Below are 23,511 nucleotides of genomic sequence, written 5' to 3' on the forward strand. Positions count from 1 at the left end.
AAGCAGAGAATAAGGTAACCAAACTTGTGTTTGCTGTTGAACAAGAACAGCTGCAATCTGAAGCACTTGCCAGTACTTAGGACCAAGCCCCAAGAGGCAAGGCCAGATTTAGGTTTGATGATAGGGCCCTTTATATGTGATACTTTAGGGAGGGAGCAGGCTAGCAGGCGAAGCCCATTACTTACATCATAGGAGCCTACACAACACAAAGCACTCTTGCTGGTTCAATTTTATTTGTTTTATGTATTATATTTTGGAAATGTAAATCCAGGTGTTTTTTCCTTTAATTATTTTGGGGGACCCAAGAGAGTGAGGCATTAAGCTGTAGCTTGTTTAGCTTGTACATAAATCTGGCACTGCCAAGAGGAACCAAACCACCTATGGGATTCGGGATTTTCTCATTTATTTATCATTTATAATTGCCCCCTACCATAAGGTCCCAGGTTGGGTTACAGCAATGAAATGGACAGTTAAAAAAAAGGGGGAAACGTGAAAGCGATTCCGAATGTACCATTAAAAAAATAATCTGAATTTTTTTCCAGCAAAAGGAAGGGGGAGTTGTATGAACCGAAAACAATACCAAACATTACTTTTGAGTTTATTTTGGAGTGCGAGGCAGGGGAGCGAAGCTGCATCGGAAATCTGCCGTCTTATGCCCAGCTTTCCTTGGAAGTAAACCCCGTGAGCAGAGGCTGCGATCCTTCGATACAGTATTAGGAGAAGCAGGTGAGCGTGCAGCCGCCGTACGGTTTGCATGGCTACCTTCCGCCCCGCGCCCCCTCCATCCACCCATCTCGCTCCTCTCCCTTCTCTTCGTCAGTGAACTGGCGCCTCGTCCCATTGGCCGGCCCACAAGGTCTGACGATCTCACTCCATCCCTCCACCCAATGGGAGCCCGCCGAGACCTGCTCGGCGCACGCCTGACGGTCGCGACGGCACCAATCGCGGCAGCGGGGCGGCCTTTCCTTCCGCGGCCAATGAAGGAGGCGTATTTGAGGACCCGGCGCGGAGGGAGCCTGGCCCTTGTCAGGTGGGCAGAGCTGCTGCATCCCTCGGCGCAGGTAAGAGGATGGAGAGCGGAGGCGCCTTGGGGGGCGGGTTGTTTTAGAGGGTGATCCTGTCATTGGTTGCATTTGGAGACCCCCCCCCACACCCGAAAAAGGCGACAAACACAACCCCCTTACATTTTATTTATGGGCACCAAAATATTCACTTCTTGGCCGCTCAGGCCTGTTATTTTGTGACTTTCCGTTTCATTTCTCTCCCCCCTCACCGACTTCTCTCTCAGAGACAAAAGCTGAAGTTAAGGGTTCGGGAGATGCATTTTTATTTTTTATTAGTTGTTGTTGTTATTTGGCCCAGGTGAGTTATAGGAGAAGGCATTTCTTTCTCCTGGTGCCTGTTTTCGATGTTCGCTGTTTTGATTCGCCTAGTGCTGCTTGCCTGGTAGAACAAGAAAGCAAACCATGGCTTGAAATTCTAAAGTTTCTATTATTTGTTTGTTGTGGTTGGTGAGCTTGGCCAGGCCTGACTGATGGACTGTCTAGTTTTTATGTAACTTTTTTAAGACGGATGAGGTAGCATGTTTTAAGAATTATTTACCGGCTCTTCTCCAAGGAGCTGAAGGCATTCTCCTCCTGCAACTTGTTCCTAACCAAACTTTGGGATAGGTGGGTTAGGATGGATAGTGGGAAACCACTTTAGTGGTCCCCCCCCCCCCACAATTAAGCAGTGTATAAAATTTACGGTATAATAAGTAAAATACAAGGACTAGACCAAGAACATCAAATGTACTTTGTGGCTGAGCAGGGAGTTGGCCTAGTCTGATGCTTGAGCCACTGTATCCTACAACATTAGCCCAGTTTAATTAGATAAATGTGCTGCGGAGTAAACATCCTTGAGATTGTGCTATAAGGTTTCATCATTTTGCATGCTTAAGTCTTGCTTCACAGAGCTAGGATGTATCTAGTTTCAGTCATAGTCTTGCGTTGTGCAGGAACCTATGGGTGGCATGCTCTGGCCTCTGTCACCCGCAGGGGTACACAGGGCAACCAGGAAGACCAAGAGGAAGACCAGCCTGGCCCCCTCAGTCTGCCAGTAAAGGAATACCTCCCCATTACTTTTCCCTATTGAGTTGTGCTGTTGGAAAGCAAACCTGCAGGCAGAGCTGTCTTATCTCTTTTAACTTGAAATAACAAAAAGGTCAAGGGCCCCTGGACAGGTAAGTCCAGTCAAAGGTGACTATGGGGTTGTGGCACTCATCTTGCTTCAGGCTGAGGGAACCGGCATTTGTCCACAGACAGCTTTTCTGGCTCATGTGGCCAGCATAACGAAACTGCTTCTGGTGCAATGGAACACCGTGACAGAAACCAGAGCTCACAGAAATGCCGTTTACCTTCTTGCCACAGCAGTACCTATTTATCTACTTGCACTGGCATGCTTTTGAACTGCTATGTTGGCAGAAGCTGGGACAGAGCAATGGGAGCTCACCCCATTGCAGGGACAGAGCAATGGGAGCTCACCCCATTGCAGGTATTCAAACCGCTGACCTTCCAATCGGCAAGCCCAAGAGACTCAGTGGTTTAGACCACAGCACCACCTGCTCCCTTTAACTTGTAATATGGGTAGAAGAATAGATTACTGATACTGTTAGGAGGTTGAAATGTGCATAATTATAGCAGTTGGATTGTGTAAGTTATTTGATACATTGCAATTCACTTTGAGTTTACTTTTTATGTTTAAAAAAGTGTGCAATAAATAAATAATAGACCTCAATCATTTCAGATTTTAGTAACTTGCCAGTCTGGTCTGGTACCTGGCTGGACAAAGAGGGAGATATAAACTTCCTCCAAATAGATTCACCTGAATATCAAGTGCAGCACAAAGTAAGGCTTGAGGTACAGAAAGGCAGAGTAGCCATTATAAGGATTTCACCCCCCTGGTGAAATCTTACCTTACCTTAACCTGCAGTCAGTCACTCAGTTTGATTGCCGAGGTGGGATTGGGATTCTGTTGTTGTGGCACTCTTAATGTTAGTTGATTTTCACACATATTGGGGATGGCTACCCTCTGGCTCTCTAAATGTTGCTGGACTACAACTCCTGTCATCTTTGACCATTGGCCACTCTGGAGGGTCAGGATTGTTCCATCTGGCAAGCCTAAATTCTTGCTCTGACTGAATAATTAGAAGAGCACAGCATTTAATTCCTCTTTATTAAGAGTTACTTTACTGCATCAGGTTAAGCAAACTTACACATATACATTTGAAAGCATGTATGTGAATGCTTGAGGGATGTGGGTGGTGCTGTGGGTTAAACCACAGAGCCTAGGACTTGCCAATCAGAAGGTCGGTGGTTCGAATCCCCATGATGAGGTGAGCTACCGATGCTCGGTCCCTGCTCCTGCTAACCTAACAGTTTGAAAGCATGTCAAAGTGCAAGTAGATAAATAGGTACCGCTCAGCAGGAAGGTAAACGGCATTTCCATACGCTGCTCTGGTTTGCCAGAAGCGGCTTAGTCATGCTGCCCACATGACCCGGAAGCATCTAATTTGATCTTATACCTCCAATATTGAATGCTTGTAAAAACTTTGTTCAATCTGATGCATTAGCAATGCCACATAGGTAAGAATTGGTTTGGACCTGTCCTTTGTTCATATCAGGAAGGGAAAGAAGATACAGTGGTACCTTGTGTTACGTACTTAATCCGTTCCAGAGATCCGTTTGTAAGCTGAAACCGCTCGTAGCATGAGGCATACTTTCCCTAATGGCACCTCCTGCTGCTGCCACGCCACCAGAGTGCGACTTCTGCTTGGGTCCTAGGGCAAGGGTCGCACAAGGGAGATCTACTTCCGGGTTAGTGGAGCGCGTAACCCGCAGCATTCGTAAGGGGGACGGTACATAACATGAGGTACCACTGTAATTGTTTTTGTAGTTAATCCTTGGATGCTCTCTCGAGGTAAATCCTAGTAGTTTCATGCAGGGCTTTTAATTTACTTTTTATTATGTAACAGATAACTAGCATGATTGATCAATTTATGGCCAAGGCATCCTAATTAAGCAGCAGCACATTTCCTTCTTGTCAGGCGGTAGAGGAGATTCTGTCAATGTATACAGCGCAAGCAGGTATGAATTAATCTCTTCTCCTACCAGACAAGGACAAAGGGCAAGCAGCGACATCTGTTTAACTCTGTTGTCTAGTATGGAAATGGATAGATCTTGTCCCCTACTATTTTTATGCAAGTCAACAGCTGCACACTGTGTTGCTGGCCGATGTCATTTTGGTTATGGTGTCTTTACCATGATGTCTATTTACTGTTCCTAGACTCCTGCAGAGAAGCTACAAGTGTGATATTCCAGAACTGAACGATGGCAACTAACGACAGTGTTGGCATACTGAATTCTGCCTATCTGGCTGTAGAATATATAGACTCTTTCTTGCCTGAGAATCCGCTACAACAGCCATTTAAAAATGCTTGGACATATATGCTGAATAACTACACCAAATACCAGATTGCAACCTGGGGATCACTTCTCATACATGAACTTTCCTACTTTTTAATATGTTTGCCTGGATTTATCTTTCAGTTTATACCTTACATGCAAAAGTATAAAATACAACAGGTAAGATGGAGTGTTGTCTAGTATGAAAAATTCCAGCTCTGGTGTCATACATGGCTCCAACAAGTGGCATAACTTTGGAGCTCCCCAGATCATGAGTTCACTTCCCATATTCTGCCAGCTTGCGACTGGTGACATTTTTGTGAGCAGCCTCTTTCAGAGGATAGAAAAAAACCGATCTTATGCTTTACTCTGCTTTTATAACAAACATGGAACAATTTACACTTATTTATGTGATTGTATAATTATTATGCATATTTTGGTTAATTTCTTATATCAATATTTAGTTTAGCTATCTGTGAGTACGTATTGCTGACTTCCAATCTGAATTCTGGGTGGTGCTGTTGAAAAGCACGAGGCAAAGGGCCTTTGACAGTCTGGCCTCTAACTTGCAGGCTTTCAAGTAAATAGGGTTTTTGTGTATGTTTTGATATGTTATTGTAGAAAGTGGAACGTCTGAAAAGGTTTGCCAACAGTATTATTTGCTAGATGTTTACTGTGGTCCCCCAAACTGTCCTGACATCTCTGACCATTGGCAATGCTGGCAGGGGCTGATGGGAGTTGGGGCAGTCTGCAAAGCTTCAGGCTATCCATCACTAAGCTAGACCATGGCCCCTGTATATAGCATCAGTCCTGGGCACTCTTGTTTTTAATAGTAACCGTGTGTGAAATTCGCTTGAGTGACATACACCCTGATACCTGAATGGTATATATGTAATAACATAAAGCTTGGAGTATTGCAATACACTGGTACCTCGGGTTAAGTACTTAATTCGTTCCGGAGGTCCGTTCTTAACCTGAAACTGTTCTTAACCTGAAGCACCACTTTAGCTAATGGGGCCTCCTGCTGCTGCTGCGCTGCCGGAGCAGGAGTAGCGTTGTTATTCCGGGAGGATTGCTCTTTCAGAGCTCTGCCATCACCGGCGATCTCCGGCATTGAATGTGTTGGTCTCGTGTGGGGCACCAAGGAGAGCTTGGCTGTCTGGCTGGTGTACCGACCACCCAGCACACCTGCAGCCACCCTGTCAGACCTGCTGGAGGTGGTGGCAGGCTGGGCCTTGGAGTTCCCAAACCTACTGGTTTTGGGAGACTTCAACGTCCATTCCGATGCCACTCCCTCCCCACAGGCTCTGGACCTAGTGACTTCCATAGCAACACTAGGGTTCTCCCAGGTTGTTTTGGGCCCCACTCATCAAGCAGGCCACACGCTGGATCTGATCTTTGGGGCTGGCATAGATGTGATCATGCTCCCTGCTGTGGAAGTGCCATGGTCTGATCACTACGCTCTGAAAGCCAAGATTGACTTCCCGCTCCTCCCCGGCTCGGGTGGCGAACCTATTTGGGCTCGTCCGCGAAAACTGATGGATCCTGATAGATTCCGACAAACCTTGCAGAACCCTGCTCCTCCTGGCGACTCATTAGATGACCTTGTTGAGGACTGGAATAACCGGCTCTTGGCAGCCATAGATGAGATCGCGCCTAAGCGCCCTCTGCGACCCCATCGAAACCGGGCCCCTTGGTTTACTGAGGAGCTCCGGAAAATGAAGCGGGATCTCAGACGGCTAGAGCGAGTATGGCGACGGACTCGTGACAGAGCCTCAAGAACATCTTATAGGACGCTTATGAAAGTCTATGAGATGGCTATGAAAGCTGCTAAGAAATCTTACTTTGCAGCTTCCATTGCATCCGCTAGCTCTCGCCCGGCACAACTTTTTAGAATAATTAGGTCAATAACGTCCTTAGGAGGACAACCAAATTTAAGCACAAATTCGACCCACAGCTGTGAGGCATTCGCGAGTTTTTTTGCGGAGAAAGTCCTGTTGCTCCGCCGTGACCTCCCTGCCAATTTAGATACAGTGACTGAACTGGAGGCCCCTCGATTGACTTCAGGTCCAGTGTTGGACCATTTCGATCGGATACTCCCTACTGATGTGGATAGATTCCTCCAAGTTGGTAGGCCCACCACCTGCCTCCTTGATCCGTGCCCGTCTTGGCTGATTAGGGAGTGTCCAGATGTTGCACGGACCCCCCTGGTTGAAATTATCAATTTGTCCCTTGACACGGGGACATTCCCAGGGAACTGAAGGAAGCAGTGGTGTGTCCGCTCTTAAAAAAAACTTCATTAGATCCCTTAGACCTATCCAATTACCGCCCAGTTTCAAATCTTCCATACCTGTGTAAGGTAATTGAGAGAGCGGTTGCTGAACAGCTTGGTAGGTTTCTGGAGGAAACATCGGCATTAGATCCATTTCAGTCTGGTTTCCGTCCTGGTTTTGGGACGGAGACGGCTCTGGTTGCCCTAACAGATGATCTCCGTAGACAACTGGATCGAGGCGGGTCAGGACTGCTGATCCTTTTAGATTTGTCAGCTGCCTTTGACATGGTCGATCATGATCTTCTGGACCACCGCCTCGCAGACGTGGGGATACAAGGCATAGCCTGTAACTGGTTGTGCTCTTTTATCTCTGGTCGGGGACAGAGGGTGGCACTAGGGAGGGAAATGTCGTCGCGCCACTCCTTGGTGTGTGGAGTGCCACAGGGCGCAATTCTCTCCCCGATGCTTTTTAACATCTTTATGTGCCCCCTTGACCAGATTATCCAGAGCTTTGGGCTGGGCTGTCACCAATATGCTGATGATACTCAGCTCTATCTGCTGATGGATGGCCACACCGACTCGACCCCGAACACACTGACCAGATGCTTGGAAGCTGTGGCTGGATGGTTTCGTGGGAGCCGATTGAAACTAAATCCTTCAAAGACAGAGGTCCTATGGCTAGGTCGGGATGGCATGGGGATGAGGGACCAACTCCCTTCTCTTGCGGGGGCCCAATTAGTGCCATTGACTTCCGTTAAGAGTTTGGGTGTAATCCTTGACGCCTCCCTTTCCATGGAGGCGCAGGTTACAGTAACAGCCAAGGCGACATTTTTCCACCTTCGCCGCATCAAGCAGTTGGTCCCTTACCTTTCCCGCCCTGACTTGGCCACAGTGATTCATGCAACGGTCATCTCCAGGCTTGACTACTGTAATTTGCTCTACGCGGGGCTGCCCTTGAAGCTGTCCCAGAAACTCCAGCGGGTGCAGAAGGCTGCAGCGAGGCTCCTCACGGGGTCTCTGCCATGGGAGCATATTCACCCAGTGCTTTTCAAGCTGCACTGGCTCCCGGTGGAGTACAGGGTCAGATTTAAGGTGCTGCTTTTGACCTTTAAAGCCCTTCACGGCCTAGGACCCTCGTACCTACGGGACCGCCTCTCCTGGTATGCCCCACGGAGAGCCTCAAGGTCCATAAATAACAACACCCTAGTGGTCCCGGGCCCTAAGGAAGTTAGATTGGCTTCGACCAGAGCCAGGGCCTTTTCAACTCTGGCTCCGGCCTGGTGGAACGCTCTGCCTCATGAGACCAGGGCCCTGCAGGATCTGATTTCTTTCCGCAGGGCCTGTAAGACAGAGTTGTTCCGCCTGGCCTTTGGCTTGGAGCCAATTTGATTCCCTCCCTCCCTCTCTTTTTTTTCCTTTTCCTTCTCCTCCTGCGATGAGGCTACATTTTAATATTTTAATGTTCCATTATTTTAATGTTGTATTCTATTTTTGTTTTTAAGTTTGTAATCATTCATCTTGTTTTTATTATTGCTTGTAAGCCGCTCTGAGCCCGGCCTTGGGTATAAATAAAAAGATATTATTATTATTATTATTATTATTATTATTAACCCAAGGTACTATTTCTGGATTAGCAGAGTCTGTAACCTGAAGCGTATGTAACCTGAGGTACCACTGTACAGTGGTACCTCGGGTTAAGAACTTAATTCATTCTGGAGGTCCGTTCTTAACCTGAAACACCACTTTAGCTAATGGGGCCTCCCGCGCCGTCGCTGCGTGATTTTTGTTCTCATCCTGAAGCAAAGTTCTTAACCTGAGGTACTATTTCTGGGTTAGCAGAGTCTGGAACCTGAAGCGTCTGTAACCCGAGGTACCACAGTATTGAATAATAAGTCAGTGAAATTTGTATCGTATAGAATTCTGGTGCCTTCTCAATCCAGTTTCTACTAAAAAGGTAGATAGATCATAGTATCCTGCTTCCTAATGAGATCCGGAGCCCAGAAGTCTGTTATAAAACCATGATTACTTTACTGTGCTGATTTCCTGCAGCCTTCTTGAAACAATGTACAGGCTCCAAACTAATTCAGGGGTGGGGAAACCTGTGGCCCCCCAGATATATGAGCTCTGCTCATTCCTGACCGTGGGCTATGCCGGCTGAGGCTGACAGAATCTGGAGTTCAACAATGTTTGGAAGGTCACAGGTTACTCATCCCTGCTCTGATGCCATAGATGCTGTGATCTATGCATACCATAACTGTTTCCTTTTGACTTTAAAATAGCATTTGTAATCTTGATTCATTAACAATAAATTCAGACCAAATGGGTGTACTGTTCCCGGGCTGAAAGACAAAAATCTGAGCATTCTAACACTACTTTAATATTTATCTCTCGCCTTACCCCAAGTACACCTGGAGTAGGATGATAATTGACAGGGAATCAACATTGAAATGTATATCTGATATTAATGGAAACATTGATCATCGCAGGCAGCAGTGTTGCTGCATTTTGGGGAAATTTCAGTTGAAACAGTGTCAGATAAGACAAAGCTGATATTCCGTTACCTTTAATTTAGGTATTCTTCTATTATAGTATGAAGTACTATTAATTTAGAACTTATTCCCATGTATCACATCTTCAGTAATATCATTGGAATATTCTACTTCTATTTATAAAATACTTTTATTTCTTGTTTACAGGATAAGCCAGAAACCTGGGAAAGACAATGGAAGTGTTTCAAGGCACTTATGTTCAATCACTTTTTTATTCAGTTTCCTCTGATACTTGGTACCTATTACTTCACAGAATATTTTAATATTCCTTATGACTGGGAAAGCATGCCAAGATGGTAAGTAGATGGATTTCACTTAAACAGCTCTGTGCAGTTAAGTACTTCAATAAATGTAGTGTTTCTCAAATCCTGTCATGATCAAGCATCTGGAAGATTTCTAAAAGTTCTGCACAGAAAAATAATAATAAGTTTCTAGTAGTCAGTCATTTTCAAGCTGAACTTTCCCTATAAAGCGTTCTTATCATTACAAATTACAACTGATTTGCAAGAAAGAAAGATGTTAATGGATTAAGTAAATTTTATGTGAAATTAATTTTAGAAAACTGCTACACTGATTTGTAAAAAGCAAAAATTGGGTTGGGAGACAAGGTGTCCTAATCTATTGAACTTGTCTTAACAAATGGTTCTTTCCCTACCTACCCCCCCCCAAGGTATGTGCTACTTTCTCAGTGTTTTGGATGTGCTGTGATTGAGGATGCCTGGCATTATTTTCTGCATAGGCTGCTGCATCACAAGAGAATATATAAGTACATCCACAAAGTGCATCATGAGTTTGTGGTATGTATTGCCTTAAATTCTTGGTGAACGTTACCTAGTTAAAGCTGTAATGCTGTGAGCATATAAAAGCACTAGGCATACATTAGCTATTCTTTTTGTAAAAAGGGAGAAGAGAAAACAGCATGCTTAGCAAACTGTTTTCATCAAGTGTTTAATATGGCTGTAGTTGGACAGACTTTGAAACTAATCGCTCAAAATAGTTCGCCATTTTAAATGCTGTGCTCTGAATATGTCTTAACTTCTTACCCACCAATGACTGGCTATAAAATACAAAAATCCCTTCAGCTGGGTTTCCCTACAAATGATCTCTGTCTGTTATTCTGATAATGATTATGTAGGTTAGGAACATAACCCACTTTGCCCTGGTATATTTGTAGTGAAGTCTGACCAGCAGCAATTCTCCAGTCTCCTGACTTACTGAGGTCCTATTAAACAGAGAGACTAGTGACTGAACTTTAGTCCTTCTGCATCACTCTGCTGTACAACTGAGCTAAAGCCCACCTGTAAGGTTTCAACCTACATTGGGTGGTTTCCCTAACAACCACCCTCCAATTGCTTTTTTGAATAGCTAGCTTCTGCTACTGAAATAACGCTCAGTAGGGAGCATAGACTAAAGACTCGGAAAAACCTCTTCTGAGGTTTGAAGGTGAGAAAAGCATCACTGTAAAGTTTTCATATAAGCTATGATTTGCTTCCATTCTGAATATTTTACAGGGGGTTCTTACTCTGTCGTCTTAAGTAATCATGGTTCTATGCTACCAGCTGAAATTATAGTGTTTCAGGGGCAGTCCAGAATTTGTAGCCATAAAGAGTTGGAGTAGAGCTAAACACAGTTCACTCATTCCTCTGTTCCCTGTGTGTAACATTAAAACCAGGATTTGAGTGCGAGAGGGGGAGAACTCTGCTAGAACAACCTGGCCATGCAGGAAGTACTGTCGTATCTCGGGTTACAAACACTTCAGGTTACAGACTCCGCTAACCCGGAAGTAGTACCTCGGGTTAAAAACTATACCTCAGGATGAGAACAGAAACCGTGCGGCAGCTGCAGGAGACCCCATTAGTTAAAGTGGTACCTCAGGTTAAGAACGGTTTCAGATTAACTACGGACCTCCGGAACAAATTTAGTTCGTAACCCACTGTATACATTTCAGATTAGCTGTAAAGTATATTTATGTCTTGGCATAGAAAAGAGCATTTTTCCCCCTCTTCCTCCTTTCATAGGCTCCGTTTGGAATGCAAGCTGAATATGCACACCCTCTGGAAACCCTTATCCTTGGAGCTGGGTTTTTCATTGGAATAATGGTGTTTTGCAATCACGTGATTCTTCTGTGGGCATGGGTGATCTGTCGCTTGCTGGAGACCATTGACGTCCACAGGTAATCTACTTTCGCTGTTCAGTCTGGTCATATTCATCAGAAATATAGAGGGTTGTATTCAACAAAGTGTTACTTGGGGTATTAGACCTAAATTAGTCATCTAGGTGTACTCTAAGTCACACTTAGAGTTGAATACCACCCAAAGTCACCAGGTAAAATCTAGACAAATGACTTTTTTAAAAAAAAAAATCTATTAACTATTCACGATTTCCTCTAAATGTCCTTATTCTAAGTGCATGTATTTAAGACTGAAATCCTGTGCATTCCTACCTTAGAGTAAGTTTCAGTGACTTTAGTAGAGCTTGCATAAACATTCAGAGGATTCTACTGCACGTGATTCTTTAGATGACAAGCTTACAAACTAATTTGATACTCTTTGAGCAAGTTGGGTCACCTAAAGTTCCACATAAAAGCTTTTCTATTAAGTATGATTAAGATGTAACTAGAAATGATAAGATACAATTGGAAACTATGCTACCTAAATGAGCCTAGGCTCACATGCTCCCTCTTCCCCTCTATTTTCACATGTCAAAGATAGATACAGAGTGGCTGGGGCAACCCAGCCAGATGGGAAGGCTATGAATGAATGAATGAATGAATGAATGAATGAATGAATGAATGAATTTATTTATTTATTTCAGATAGAAAGCTTTTTAATGTTAAGCTAACTAGAATTCCTTGTGATGTCTGAACAAGTGAAACAAATTATGGTTAAGAGAGAACATTTAACCATAATTTTTAATTGATGGAAACAACATTTGGAGAGCCATAGGTTGGCCACCCTTGATTCATTGAATACTTTCCCAGCAAAATCTAGCTATGAATCCAGACTGTGTGTTTGTGTGTGTGTGTGTGTGGGAGAGAGAGAGAGAGAGAGCCCACATTATTCAACTATTTCATTCCTCTGTTTGGCATAGTGTTGTAGACACTTTGTGCTGAGATATTTACATGACCTCCTTACAGGGACTATATATAAAGCATGTAGCATCAGTACAGAAGTAAGAAACACACTTTAAATACCACATGGTGGATGTTACTTCTACAGCTTCAGAAGTATGTTGTCCAGTTGCATAGTCCAGGAACTTCAGGGGTTTTACAACCAAGTTAACATGGAAACTGGTAGATGTCTATGGTTGTAGTCCTATACCCACTTACAAGAGAGTAAGCCCCATTAAACTCAGTGGGACTTGCTTCTGATTTTAGCAATGCTTCACTTGAATGGAAATGCGAGCAGTGTCTTCTGTATCTGTATTGTAAATTCTCCTCTCTCTCTCGCTTTCCTTAGCGGCTACGACATTCCTCTGAATCCATTGCATTTGGTGCCTTTCTATGCTGGGGCTCGATTCCATGACTTCCACCATATGAACTTCATTGGCAACTATGCTTCAACCTTCACGTGGTGGGATAAACTGTTTGGTACCGACTCGCAGTACAATTCTTACAGAGAGAAATTGGAGAAAGAAGAGTGCATGGTGGAAAAGAAGACCAAATAAATTTCCCAGCAGAAATATAAGGAGGAACACCTGACAAATGCACATAACTACTACTATAAACTTTTGGTTAAGCCTAGAAGATTTAACACCCTCTGCAAATTCAAAGCTATATGATGCTTTTAACTGGAGCCCAAGAACAAGCCTGCTGGGCCCTAGCTGTGTGCTAGAGGAAACGGCCCTATCTTCCTAAAATGAATGCATTTTCTATTTTATACGCAACTGAAGCATATATATTTAAGTAAAGGTTAAAAATGAAGGCCACAAATTTGAATATTTGTAAAGAGCAATGTATCCATTTAGAATTCAAAGTTTTTAAAAGAATAAAGTTTCCATTAGAGTTGGATAGAACTGTTTGTAAAGTATTTGGATATATGAAGTTAAGTTTCTTCTGAAGCATACCCATAAAAACTGGTTTAATGAGCTGCTGAGTAGAACTTCCTTGGGAGGAAAAATACCGGAAGACACATGTTAATAGTTGTTTCCTTTAAAAAACCTTTCTTAGTCTGGTGTTAGAAAAAATTTAGATTTGAGAGAGGAAGCTTTTTTTCCCCCCCTTCTTCTTAATCTGCTGGGATGAGCCTTTCTATTCTCTTTTACTAAATTAACTGTGTCAATGTAGTTAATGTTCATAAATAAATATTTGCAAACTACTGAATGATTGCTATATTTTGCACTTGTCGTTGGCAAAAAAAATTTGTAAAGTTAGTCTGACATTTTCATGTTTACCATGCAACAAATAAATAGATATATATATTGGAATTTGAGCTATGTTTTCCTGTTCCTTTATAACATTCAGAAAACGAGGGGGTTGACCATAACTAGTGTCTGAGAATATACATCAGGAATGAGAAACCTTAGGCCTGGGGATCAAATGTGCCTCTGCAGACCTCTTCATTTGGCCCTCTGGGCCCTCCCCACTCCCCTGGCCAATACCCTTCACAGACCCTGCTCTGTACCCTCTTGAAGGGCTTTTGCCTGCCTGGATTGTGTTCTTGAACTGTCAAAATGCTGTTTGCTTGTCTGAATGGAGGCTGGAGTGGGAGGGTATAAGCTTCTGACTTTGGTGCAGGTGGTATCCTGCTGTACAGAGGTAAGACACCCGTTTCTCCGCCCACCCATGAGCATGTTATTGCTTGAAGGTGGTCAATGAGCGAATGCAGCTCTTGTTTGACCACATCTCAGGTTTGTATGCAGGAGAGAGGTAAAAAACTACACAGGCATTTATTCAAACATCTTTGCTTTCCACTCTGCTGTTTCTAGAATTCTATTCTTCGGGGGAGAAAAAGTTTGCATGACAGTATTTCAGAAACAATCCTGTATTCTCCGCTGCTCTTCTACTTTTTTGTATTAATAAAAGTAATAGATTTGTTTCCAGTTATTGTTCTCCATTATATTCATTATTTGTAATCAAAATCAATTTGCCTTACCGTACAACCTCCAGGTTTGGAAGTGACTCCTAACACTTAGTTTATTGCCCAAATTCCTTTAAACCTATGAAGTCTTTCTTGTGAACATTTGTGTTTACTAAACTTCATATGTTTACTGTATCTACCCTGTCTTATTTGTCTCAGTTTTCAAACAAGTCTCAATACTAGATGTGTATTTGAACAAAGAACAAATTCACATTTGCATGTTCTGTGTTTTTTCTTCTCTCTTCTTGGTTTGGGGATTTCCTTGGTCTGTTATACTTCACTCTGACCAGAAGATGGTGCATAATACTTCTTGGCATCATTATGTGTGTTCTAGTCCCCCCCCCCCCCAGATTTTCAGTATTTTCCCCTCCTCAGTATTGATCAATCGATCAAGCACCTTAGTGACATCTTTCACATTCACACAAAGTGCCTAATTCTTCTATTGCAGAGAGAACTACTTCCCTTCAAAACAAATTATTTGATTATTTGTGCTCATAATGCTCTCTGGCCACTCACACACAAATCTGTTTTCAGTCATGTTTGTGCCTGCAAACGTTTTGGGGGCAGTCACACCATTTCATTTCCAATCAGTGCATAGCCCATAACTTTCTGCTGAAATCCTGTAACTTTTTACGGCACAAATGTTCTTGCTTATCTTTCTGCCCAATGCACAAATATAAGTGGTACATAGGCAAGGGAAAGATTAAATGCCCTGAGGGTGAGTTGCAAGGTTAAGTGCAAGCAGAGACATTGATCCAAGAAGCTTCCCAGCCATTACCTCTTCCTTTTGAAGAGTGGTGCAGGCACAAATCTAGTGTGGTGAATAACAGGCATTTCTGCTCTGGGCAAGCAAAGGGCACTGCTATACAGTGGGCTGGGTCTGTGAGGTTCATTTATGTCAATGGTGGCATCGCCATGTCCTTGAGGACAGAGGTGCTGGCTCACGTCTCCAACTTCCTCTCAGGTGCCTCTGCTGGAGGGAGGCTCCTTCCTGACAGGAGGGGCTGAGAGTGATGGCAGCAGCCTTTTAGGAGAAGCCTGACTAGAGGCGTCTGACGTCACAAGGTGGGACACCTCTCTGACAGCCTGCTTGAACCTTCTCCAGGATCCAGCTCCTGACTTTTTTAATCACAAGTCAGCTCCACCAGCTCTGACCTTTCTTGAGGCCTTGACCTTCCTCCATCCTGCTCAGGCACTTCCCTGGGTCACCCAGCTCTGACTGCCTGATTCATTCCCCCACTTCTTTGGGATCTGCCAGTCCCCTCCATGGCATACCCATGGGGCTTGTGAAAGCCCTGGTGACATGAGGAAGCAATGTGGGATAAACCGCCTGGGGAAACCTAGCCAGATGGGTGGGGGTATAAATAATAACATTATTATTAATCAGTGCTTTTTTTTCAGGGGGTACTTTCAGTACCAGAATCTCCTTTTTTGTTGTTAAAAAGTGTGGCACTTACTGTAACTTCATGGTGAGTCCCGGCGCCTATTTTTCTAGAAAAAAGCACTTATTATTAATTCATTATATTATTATTGACCTGTGGTGCTGCTGGGGCTTCAAGTCACACGTGAATTTGAGCTAATAAGCCAGTTCTTTGGCGACAGGTTTCCAGCATGAATGTACTTGGGTGGGCCAGTAAGAGCTAAAAAATCAATAAAGACTCCTCCTCCCACCTTCTCTCCAAAAAGAGAAATGTGCTCACACACATGCCAAAGAGATCCTAGGAGAGATTGGCTCAAATAAATAGGAATTCAGTTCCTTTCCTTTTCAGTTCAGTGTGCGTGTGTGTTTTTATAGAAACCGCATTGTTGTTGCATAGGGTGCCATGGGAATATGATTAGCTTGTATATTCTGGCACACAATATACTATTCTAGTGATTCCCCACCCCCTCTCCCTTCTTAGGCTCTGGGGTGCATGATGAATATTTACATCTTCTGGAGCTGGGTTTTTAACTACAACCACAGTCATTCATAATCATGTTAAGCACAGGAAATGCCATGAGTGGTGCAGAATCCTCTTTATTGCTTGATAGCAATTACTTCATCGTACTTGGAAACATACGGCTACCAAGCAGTATCGGGAAATATATTTGACACTCAAACAATTTAAAAAATGAATTGTGTTGATTTTAATCTCCAGAGGGTTATGTGGGCAAATATGCATTTTGGTCATTCCTTCTAGGCTGCAGGAAACCCATCAATCACAACCAATGGGGCTCATCTGGTCCCCTCACTCCATTTTTTTGGGCATGGATGCTCTGTAATTGTACGTGTTTCTTTCATGAACCTTCAGCCGTTGGGGGGACGGAGTGTTTGTTATGTGTTTGATTCTACTAAATATTTACTACAGCCCCGGCACACACTTTATCTGAGCCACATTAAACACTGTGGGAATTACTTTCGAATAAATGTGCACTGTTCATTTATCTTTCTGCTGTTTCAGTTATTTTTATTGCATTTGATTGTTTTGCATAATTAACTATTAATTAATCACCCTTTACCCTTTACATTTCTGTTTATTTCAAACAGAAATGTAGTGTTTAAAAGTTTTAAAAAATTAGTCCACACTGATGCAATATCTGTCATTCATTGAGCCCTTGCACAACGGGAAATTAGCCACAAAAAATGCAAAGAAAAACAGGTCAAAGTTTGTGGGGATCTAAGATGTTCCCGCCATGCTCTCTGCTCCAAGCCACTATTGCTCTTAACCACCTTCAAATAACCTCCCATCACCAGTGATTGACTGAATTTACATACCTCCTTTCTGCCAAGGCACCCAAAGCAGTTTACAATTCAAATACTAAAACGAGAACATTATATAAAATGAAGACTGACAGAGTCCTCTACTGCCAACTGGGAGCTGATGTGCTCACTGGCCTGGCCTCCCTTGCTGCTGCTTTCCTTCAGGTCCTGCAGCAGCCCCATGCAAAAAGGTAAAGGTAAAGGGACCCCTGACCATTAGGCCCAGTTGTGACCGACTCTGGGGTTGCGGCGATCATCTCGCTTTATTGGCCGAGGGAGCCGGCGTACAGCTTCCGGTTCATGTGGCCAGCATGACTAAGCCGCTTCTGGCAAACCAGAGCAGTGCATGGAAATGCCGTTTACCTTCCCGCGGAGCGGTACCTATTTATCTACTTGCACTTTGACGTGCTTTCGAACTGCTAGGTTGGCAGGAGCAGGGACTGAGCAACGGGAGCTCACTCCGTCGTGGGGATTCGAACCGCCAACCTTCTGATCGGCAAGTCCTAGGCCCTGTGGTTTAACCAACAGCGCCACCCGTGTCTCACCCTATGCAAAGGTCACCATTAATATGCCTAGCTCCTATATACATCCCTGTTTCCCGCAAACTATGTACAGCCAGGGAAATGAGGTTCTAGGGCAAACTTCAAACTGACGATGTTCCTGGGTGCTTAAAAGTCAAAGGAAACAATTTTTGCATGCATTTTTAAAAAGGTATAGAGATGCATTTAAGCCGTTGATAGCATTCACCCCACCATTGGGCAGAGTGAGGCAATTGGCTCAAGTGACAGTGGTAGCCCACCAGCCATTCCTTCTGGCCCCCTGGACATTCCACTCTGTTGGAAATCAGAGCTATGGGTGGGCTACAGGCCTGTCAAACACCCACTAAGTGAGCACTAAAGGGCACTACCCTGTAAGTGCAAAAGTAAGATTCAGCTGCCAGTCCAATTTCCTTTAGGTGGAAGTGGGTTGGATAGAGTGCCATCATGTTCTTTGCCTCAGGTGGCAAAATATATTGGAACTGGCAAAACAGCTAGATGAGGACAGAGCATGCTAAGAGGCCATGCACTGTTGACTGCCTGGGAAAGTGAGAAGAATGGTATGGAGTGGACTTTTGAGGAAGAGGGTATGGTTGTCTGACAAGAACAGTGAACAGGAACACACCCCACAGCAATGTTTTGTTGCATTGCAGCATAATAAGGTATGACTCTTCGGATTAATTACCTCCCACGGAGTAACAATAAGAGACAGTGAATGAACATTGAGCAAGGTTCTGGTGAAAATAATTCTGCCCCTCCCCTGCCATGGCCTTAGGCAATCTTCTTAATCCTCCGCCCAGGAGGAAAAAGCAGTCGCACCCTCCATCTCAGCAAGCCACAGTGGTTGGAGATTTCAGGGGAGGAGGGAGTCGTGACAATGAACAGGGGTCTGTCACAGAGAATGGAAAGAAGGCACAGAAGAATCCGATGCTGAGGCTGTATTATAACATTAGGCAGGTTGGCCACTTCTGATTTAATGATCATAATCTTTAAAAACACACACACACAGGAAAAACAAGAGAAAAATAATGTTTGGAATGACAACAGGAAAATAAAACACAGACATGTGTCAATGTCAAAATTTAAACTTGGAAAATTACAACTTATGGTTAAACCAAATTACAACGAGCAGTTTCTCTCTACAGGAGAGGTACTGGGAGGGGTGGCTAACACCCCAGAGGACAGGATCACACTTCAAAACGACCTTGACAGGTTACAGAACGGGCTCAAAACAAACAAGATGTATTTTAACAAGGAGAAATGTAAAGTATTGCACTTGGGCAAAAAAAATGAGAGGCACATATACAAGATGGGTGACACCTGGCTTGAGAGCAGTACATGTGAAAAGGATCTAGGAGTCTTGGTTGACCACAAACTTGACATGAGCCAACAGGGTGACGCGGCAGCTAAAAAAGCCAATGCAATTCTGGGCTGCATCAATAGGAGTATAGCATCTAGATCAAGGGAAGTAATAGTGCCACTGTATTCTGCTCTGGTCAGACCTCACCTGGAGTACTGTGTCCAGTTCTGGGCACCACAGTTCAAGAAGGACACTGACAAACTGGAACGTGTCCAGAGGAGGGCAACCAAAATGGTCAAAGGCCTAGAAACGATGCCTTATGAGGAACAACTAAGGGAGCTGGGCATGTTTAGCCTGGAGAAGAGGAGGTTAAGGGGTGATATGATAGCCATGTTCAAATATATAAAAGGATGTCACATAGAGGAGGGAGAAATGTTGTTTTCTGCTGTTCCAGAGAAGCGGACACGGAGCAATGGATCCAAACTACAAGAAAGAAGATTCCACCTAAACATTAGGAAGAACTTCCTGACAGTAAGAGCTGTTCGACAGTGGAATTTGCTGCCAAGGAGTGTGGTGGAGTCTCCTTCTTTGGAGGTCTTTAAGCAGAGGCTTGACAACCATATGTCAGGAGTGCTCTGATGGTGTTTCCTGCTTGGCAGGGGGTTGGACTTGATGGCCCTTGTGGTCTCTTCCAACTCTATGATTCTATGATTCTACTAGCAGGAAGGTATGTTTTAGGGAGCTTAAATCTAAAGGTTCAGGAAAGTCTGGTGTACCTCATGTTCCAGAAGATGATTTGCTCTTGTGGTAGGTAGAAGTCTGGCAACTCCTTCAAGTAGCTGATCTGTTGTGGAGGCTGTAAATGCCACGGGGCTGCACATCTCCTACCTGCCCCATAGAATCCTGCTGTTTGTGAAATAAGTAGTGGCACCACTTCGCATAAGTGAAGGCTTCATTCCATCTGAGTCATGGATGCCAGTAAAAGCTGAGTCTGTAAAACCTGAAAATCATTCGTTCCAATACGAAATCAGGACGGGTGTGTGATTCTCTGCCTCGTTACAGTCCAGATATATTAAACCACTAAACACTACTGTATGTTGGAATAAATACTAGTGGTCATGGAAAACCAAACCATGTGGCTGAAAGCATGCATTTAGCTTCATCTCCTTAAAAAAAAAAAAACACTTTTAACTACAACACAAGCAATACTGCCTGCTTGTAGACTGGAGTGTGTGGTTTCTAACAGCTTGGTTATGCCTTGCACGCCTCAAATAGCCCTGTGTAAGTCAGGCTCTGACATTTGAGAAGTCTGAAGGTTGTCATGATGAACAACTAGTCCATCATCAGTGCTATAGTTTAGGGCTCTTGGAGCCCCCCCAAAAAATTTAAAGGAAAGAAACCCTGGATGTACATTTCCAAAATATAAGATAAAAAACAAATAAAATAAAACATACATACAGCAACAGTGTTTTGTGTTGTGTAGGCTCCTATGATGTAAGTAATGGACTCCACCTGCTAGCCTGCTCCCTAAAATATCACTGGTTTACTCATTTCTATATCATTTACTTTGATAAAATACATATTTTGTTATGTGCAAATGGCATTAAATACCTATTAGGTCCACAAATTAACATATAGCATATATTCAACACAAAAAACAGTGACAATTTGTTGTTGTCAAAGGACAGCTGGACATATAAAGGGCCCCATTACCTTCAGGACCTTTGGGCCTTATCAAGCCTAAATCTAGCCCTGTCCATCATCCTGTTCTCACGCTGGCCACCCAGATGTCTGTGGGAAACCCGCAAGCAGGAAGCAAGCACAAGATTGCTCTCCCCTCCTGAGGTTTCCAGAAACTGATTTTCAGAAGTATTACTGCCTCTGAAAGAAAGGTAAAGCAAGCATGAGGGGATTGTGGTCTCCATTTCATAACACAAGCACTGGAAAGACCCACAATTATAAAAATATATATACTTTTAATGTCCACAAGTAAACAAATAAAAAAGAGGCAATGAACAATATGCAAAGGATCTCTTTGTTCCTCTTTAATATGTTTTTTAGAGTATTTTTCATACTTTCTGTGGTCTGTGTTCTGATACACAAGGGTCCCTTATTGCACACTGTGTGGCACTAAATGCTTTGCTTTAGCCACCTCAGGGTTTCTGTTTTTAATGAAAGCCAAGCACAGGAGCAGCCTAATCTAGATTAGGACCACAGTCCACAAGAAGGAGAAGTTTAGCTCTTCCTTCTCCCACTGCAATCCCTATACTGTATTAACCTTTTAGGTTGCAAACCTGTACCTGCTTACCAGGGAATAAGTACCATTAATCTCTGTGAAACTCATATGTATAGGATTGTGCTGTTTTTAAAGATTGTTGCTGCTTCACTGATACCTTACAATTATTTATTAAAATTGCGAACTGCTGTTTTTTATAGAAATAGAACTGCTGTATTTTATAGAAATAGAGTGATTCAGTGCCTGCCTTGCATGTAGAACGCTCCATATTCAATAGTTGTCATTGTGTTGGCAGTAATGAGATTGATGGACTAGTTTTTCCAGTCCATTAATATTTCTGGGTGGGAAATTGATGTTGCTTTGTTACAGTTGCTTTGAAGCTCTTGCGCAACAAACCACCTTTCCCCGCAAAATTGGATATACTGTATGTATGTATGTATATTGTTGTTGTTTAGTCGTTTAGTCGCGTCCGACTCTTTGTGAGCCCATGGACCAGAGCATGCCAGGCACTCCTGTCTTCCACTGCCTCCCACAGCTTGGTCAAACTCATGCTGGTAGGTTTGAGAACACTATCCAACCATCTCGTCCTCTGTCATCCCCTTCTCCTGGCGCCCCGCATCTTTCCAAACATCAGGGTCTTTTCCAGGGTGTCTTCTCTTCTCATGAGGTGGCCAAAGTAGTGGAGCCTCAGCTTCAGGATCTGTCCTTCCAGTGAGCACTCAGGGCTGATTTCCTTAAGAATGGATAGGTTTGATCTTCTTGCATTCCATGGGACCCTCAAGAGTCTCCTCCAGCACCATAATACATACATACATACATACGTATGTGTGTGTGTGTGTGTGTGTGTATACACACACACACACACACATATACATGTATATGTACAGTGGTACCTCGGGTTACATATGCTTCAGGTTACATACGCTTCAGGTTACAGACTCCGCTAACCCAGAAATAGTGCTTCAGGTTAAGAATTTTGCTTCAGGATGAGAACAGAAATCGTGCTCCAGCGGCATGGCAGCAGCAGGAGGCCCCATTAGCTAAAGTGATGCTTCAGGTTAAGAACAGTTTCAGGCTAAGTACGGACCTCCGGAACGAATTAAGTACTTAACCTGAGATACCACTGTATATGTATATGTATATGTATATGTATATGTATATGTATATGTATATGTATATGTATATGAGTCTCTTCCAGCACCATAATACATATATATGTATACACACACACACACACATATATGTATACATGTATATGTATACATGTATATGTATACATGTATACATGTATACATGTATATGTATATGTATATGTATATGTATATGTGTGTGTTTGCAATAAGGATGGGAAATTGCAGCAGAAAGGGCAGAATAATGCTTGAAGCAATGCCATCTCATTTGTTTTAATTGTTTGGAATATTGTATTTTAAAAATTGTTGTAACTTGCCCTGAAACTTCATGGCGAAGGATTGGCAACAATTCAAATAAGTAATAACGAAGAACGTCCCTGCAAACTTCCTATGAACAAACCAGAATGCTCAGTAACCAGGTAATCTGGAAGTGACCTTGGAGAGTAGGGCAGTTTCCTATGAGTGTAAATATAGGCTGAATCACCACATGTATAAAAAAAATGCTGTCAACATGCTTTTTTTTTTTTAAAAAAAGGTTTGAAATACTGTACTGTATACCTGTACAGTATATGTAATTTGGCATTAGCTTACCAGCGCCATCTGGTGTCATGTTTGTAAGGTAAAGGTAAAGGTACCCCTGCCCGTACGGGCCAGTCTTGACAGACTCTGGGGTTGTGCGCCCATCTCACTTAAGAGGCCAGGGGCCAGCGCTGTCTGGAGACACTTCCGGGTCACGTGGCCAGCGTGACATCGCTGCTCTGGCCAGAGCCAGAGCCAGAGCCAGAGCCAGAGCCGCACACGGAAAGGCCGTTTACCTTCCCGCTGGTAAGCGGTCCCTATTTATCTACTTGCACCCGGAGGTGCTTTCGAACTGCTAGGTTGGCAGGCGCTGGGACCGAGCAGCGGGAGCGCACCCCGCCGCAGGGATTCGAACCGCCGACCTTTCGATCGGCAAGCCCTAGGAGCTGAGGCTTTAACCCACAGCGCCACCTGCGTCCATGTTTGTATAATGTTTGTATAATGCACTTAAAACACACCTAAAATATTTTATCTGCAGCTGTACAGCTGATTACTCAACAAACATGTGAAACAAACAGTGACTTTTGAGCATGGGAAAACAGCAGAACCTTGTGGGATGTTAAAGCCCAGTCGCACCCTGATTGTGGCATGCATGGCCAACCTGAATAAAATATGGGGTGTCCCCCCCCCCATAATCAATCACATGATA

The 23,511-nt window shown here is 43.6% G+C and overlaps 1 protein-coding gene across 1 annotated transcript; it reads left to right on the forward strand.

Annotated features, from left to right (window-relative positions):
- Nucleotides 1-988: 988 nt before the first annotated feature.
- On the forward strand, nucleotides 989-13,693 carry LOC307224527 (methylsterol monooxygenase 1). Its single transcript, XM_079991446.1, has 6 exons — nucleotides 989-1,061; nucleotides 4,324-4,622; nucleotides 9,411-9,559; nucleotides 9,934-10,060; nucleotides 11,282-11,436; nucleotides 12,722-13,693. The coding sequence occupies exons 2-6, from the start codon at nucleotides 4,368-4,370 to the stop codon at nucleotides 12,927-12,929; spliced, it is 894 nt and encodes a 297-aa protein (XP_079847572.1). The 5' UTR covers nucleotides 989-1,061; nucleotides 4,324-4,367; the 3' UTR covers nucleotides 12,930-13,693.
- Nucleotides 13,694-23,511: the final 9,818 nt, after the last annotated feature.

This window comes from Podarcis cretensis (assembly GCF_951804945.1).
Source record: "Podarcis cretensis genome assembly, chromosome: 9".
Taxonomy (NCBI): Eukaryota; Metazoa; Chordata; class Lepidosauria; order Squamata; family Lacertidae; genus Podarcis; species Podarcis cretensis.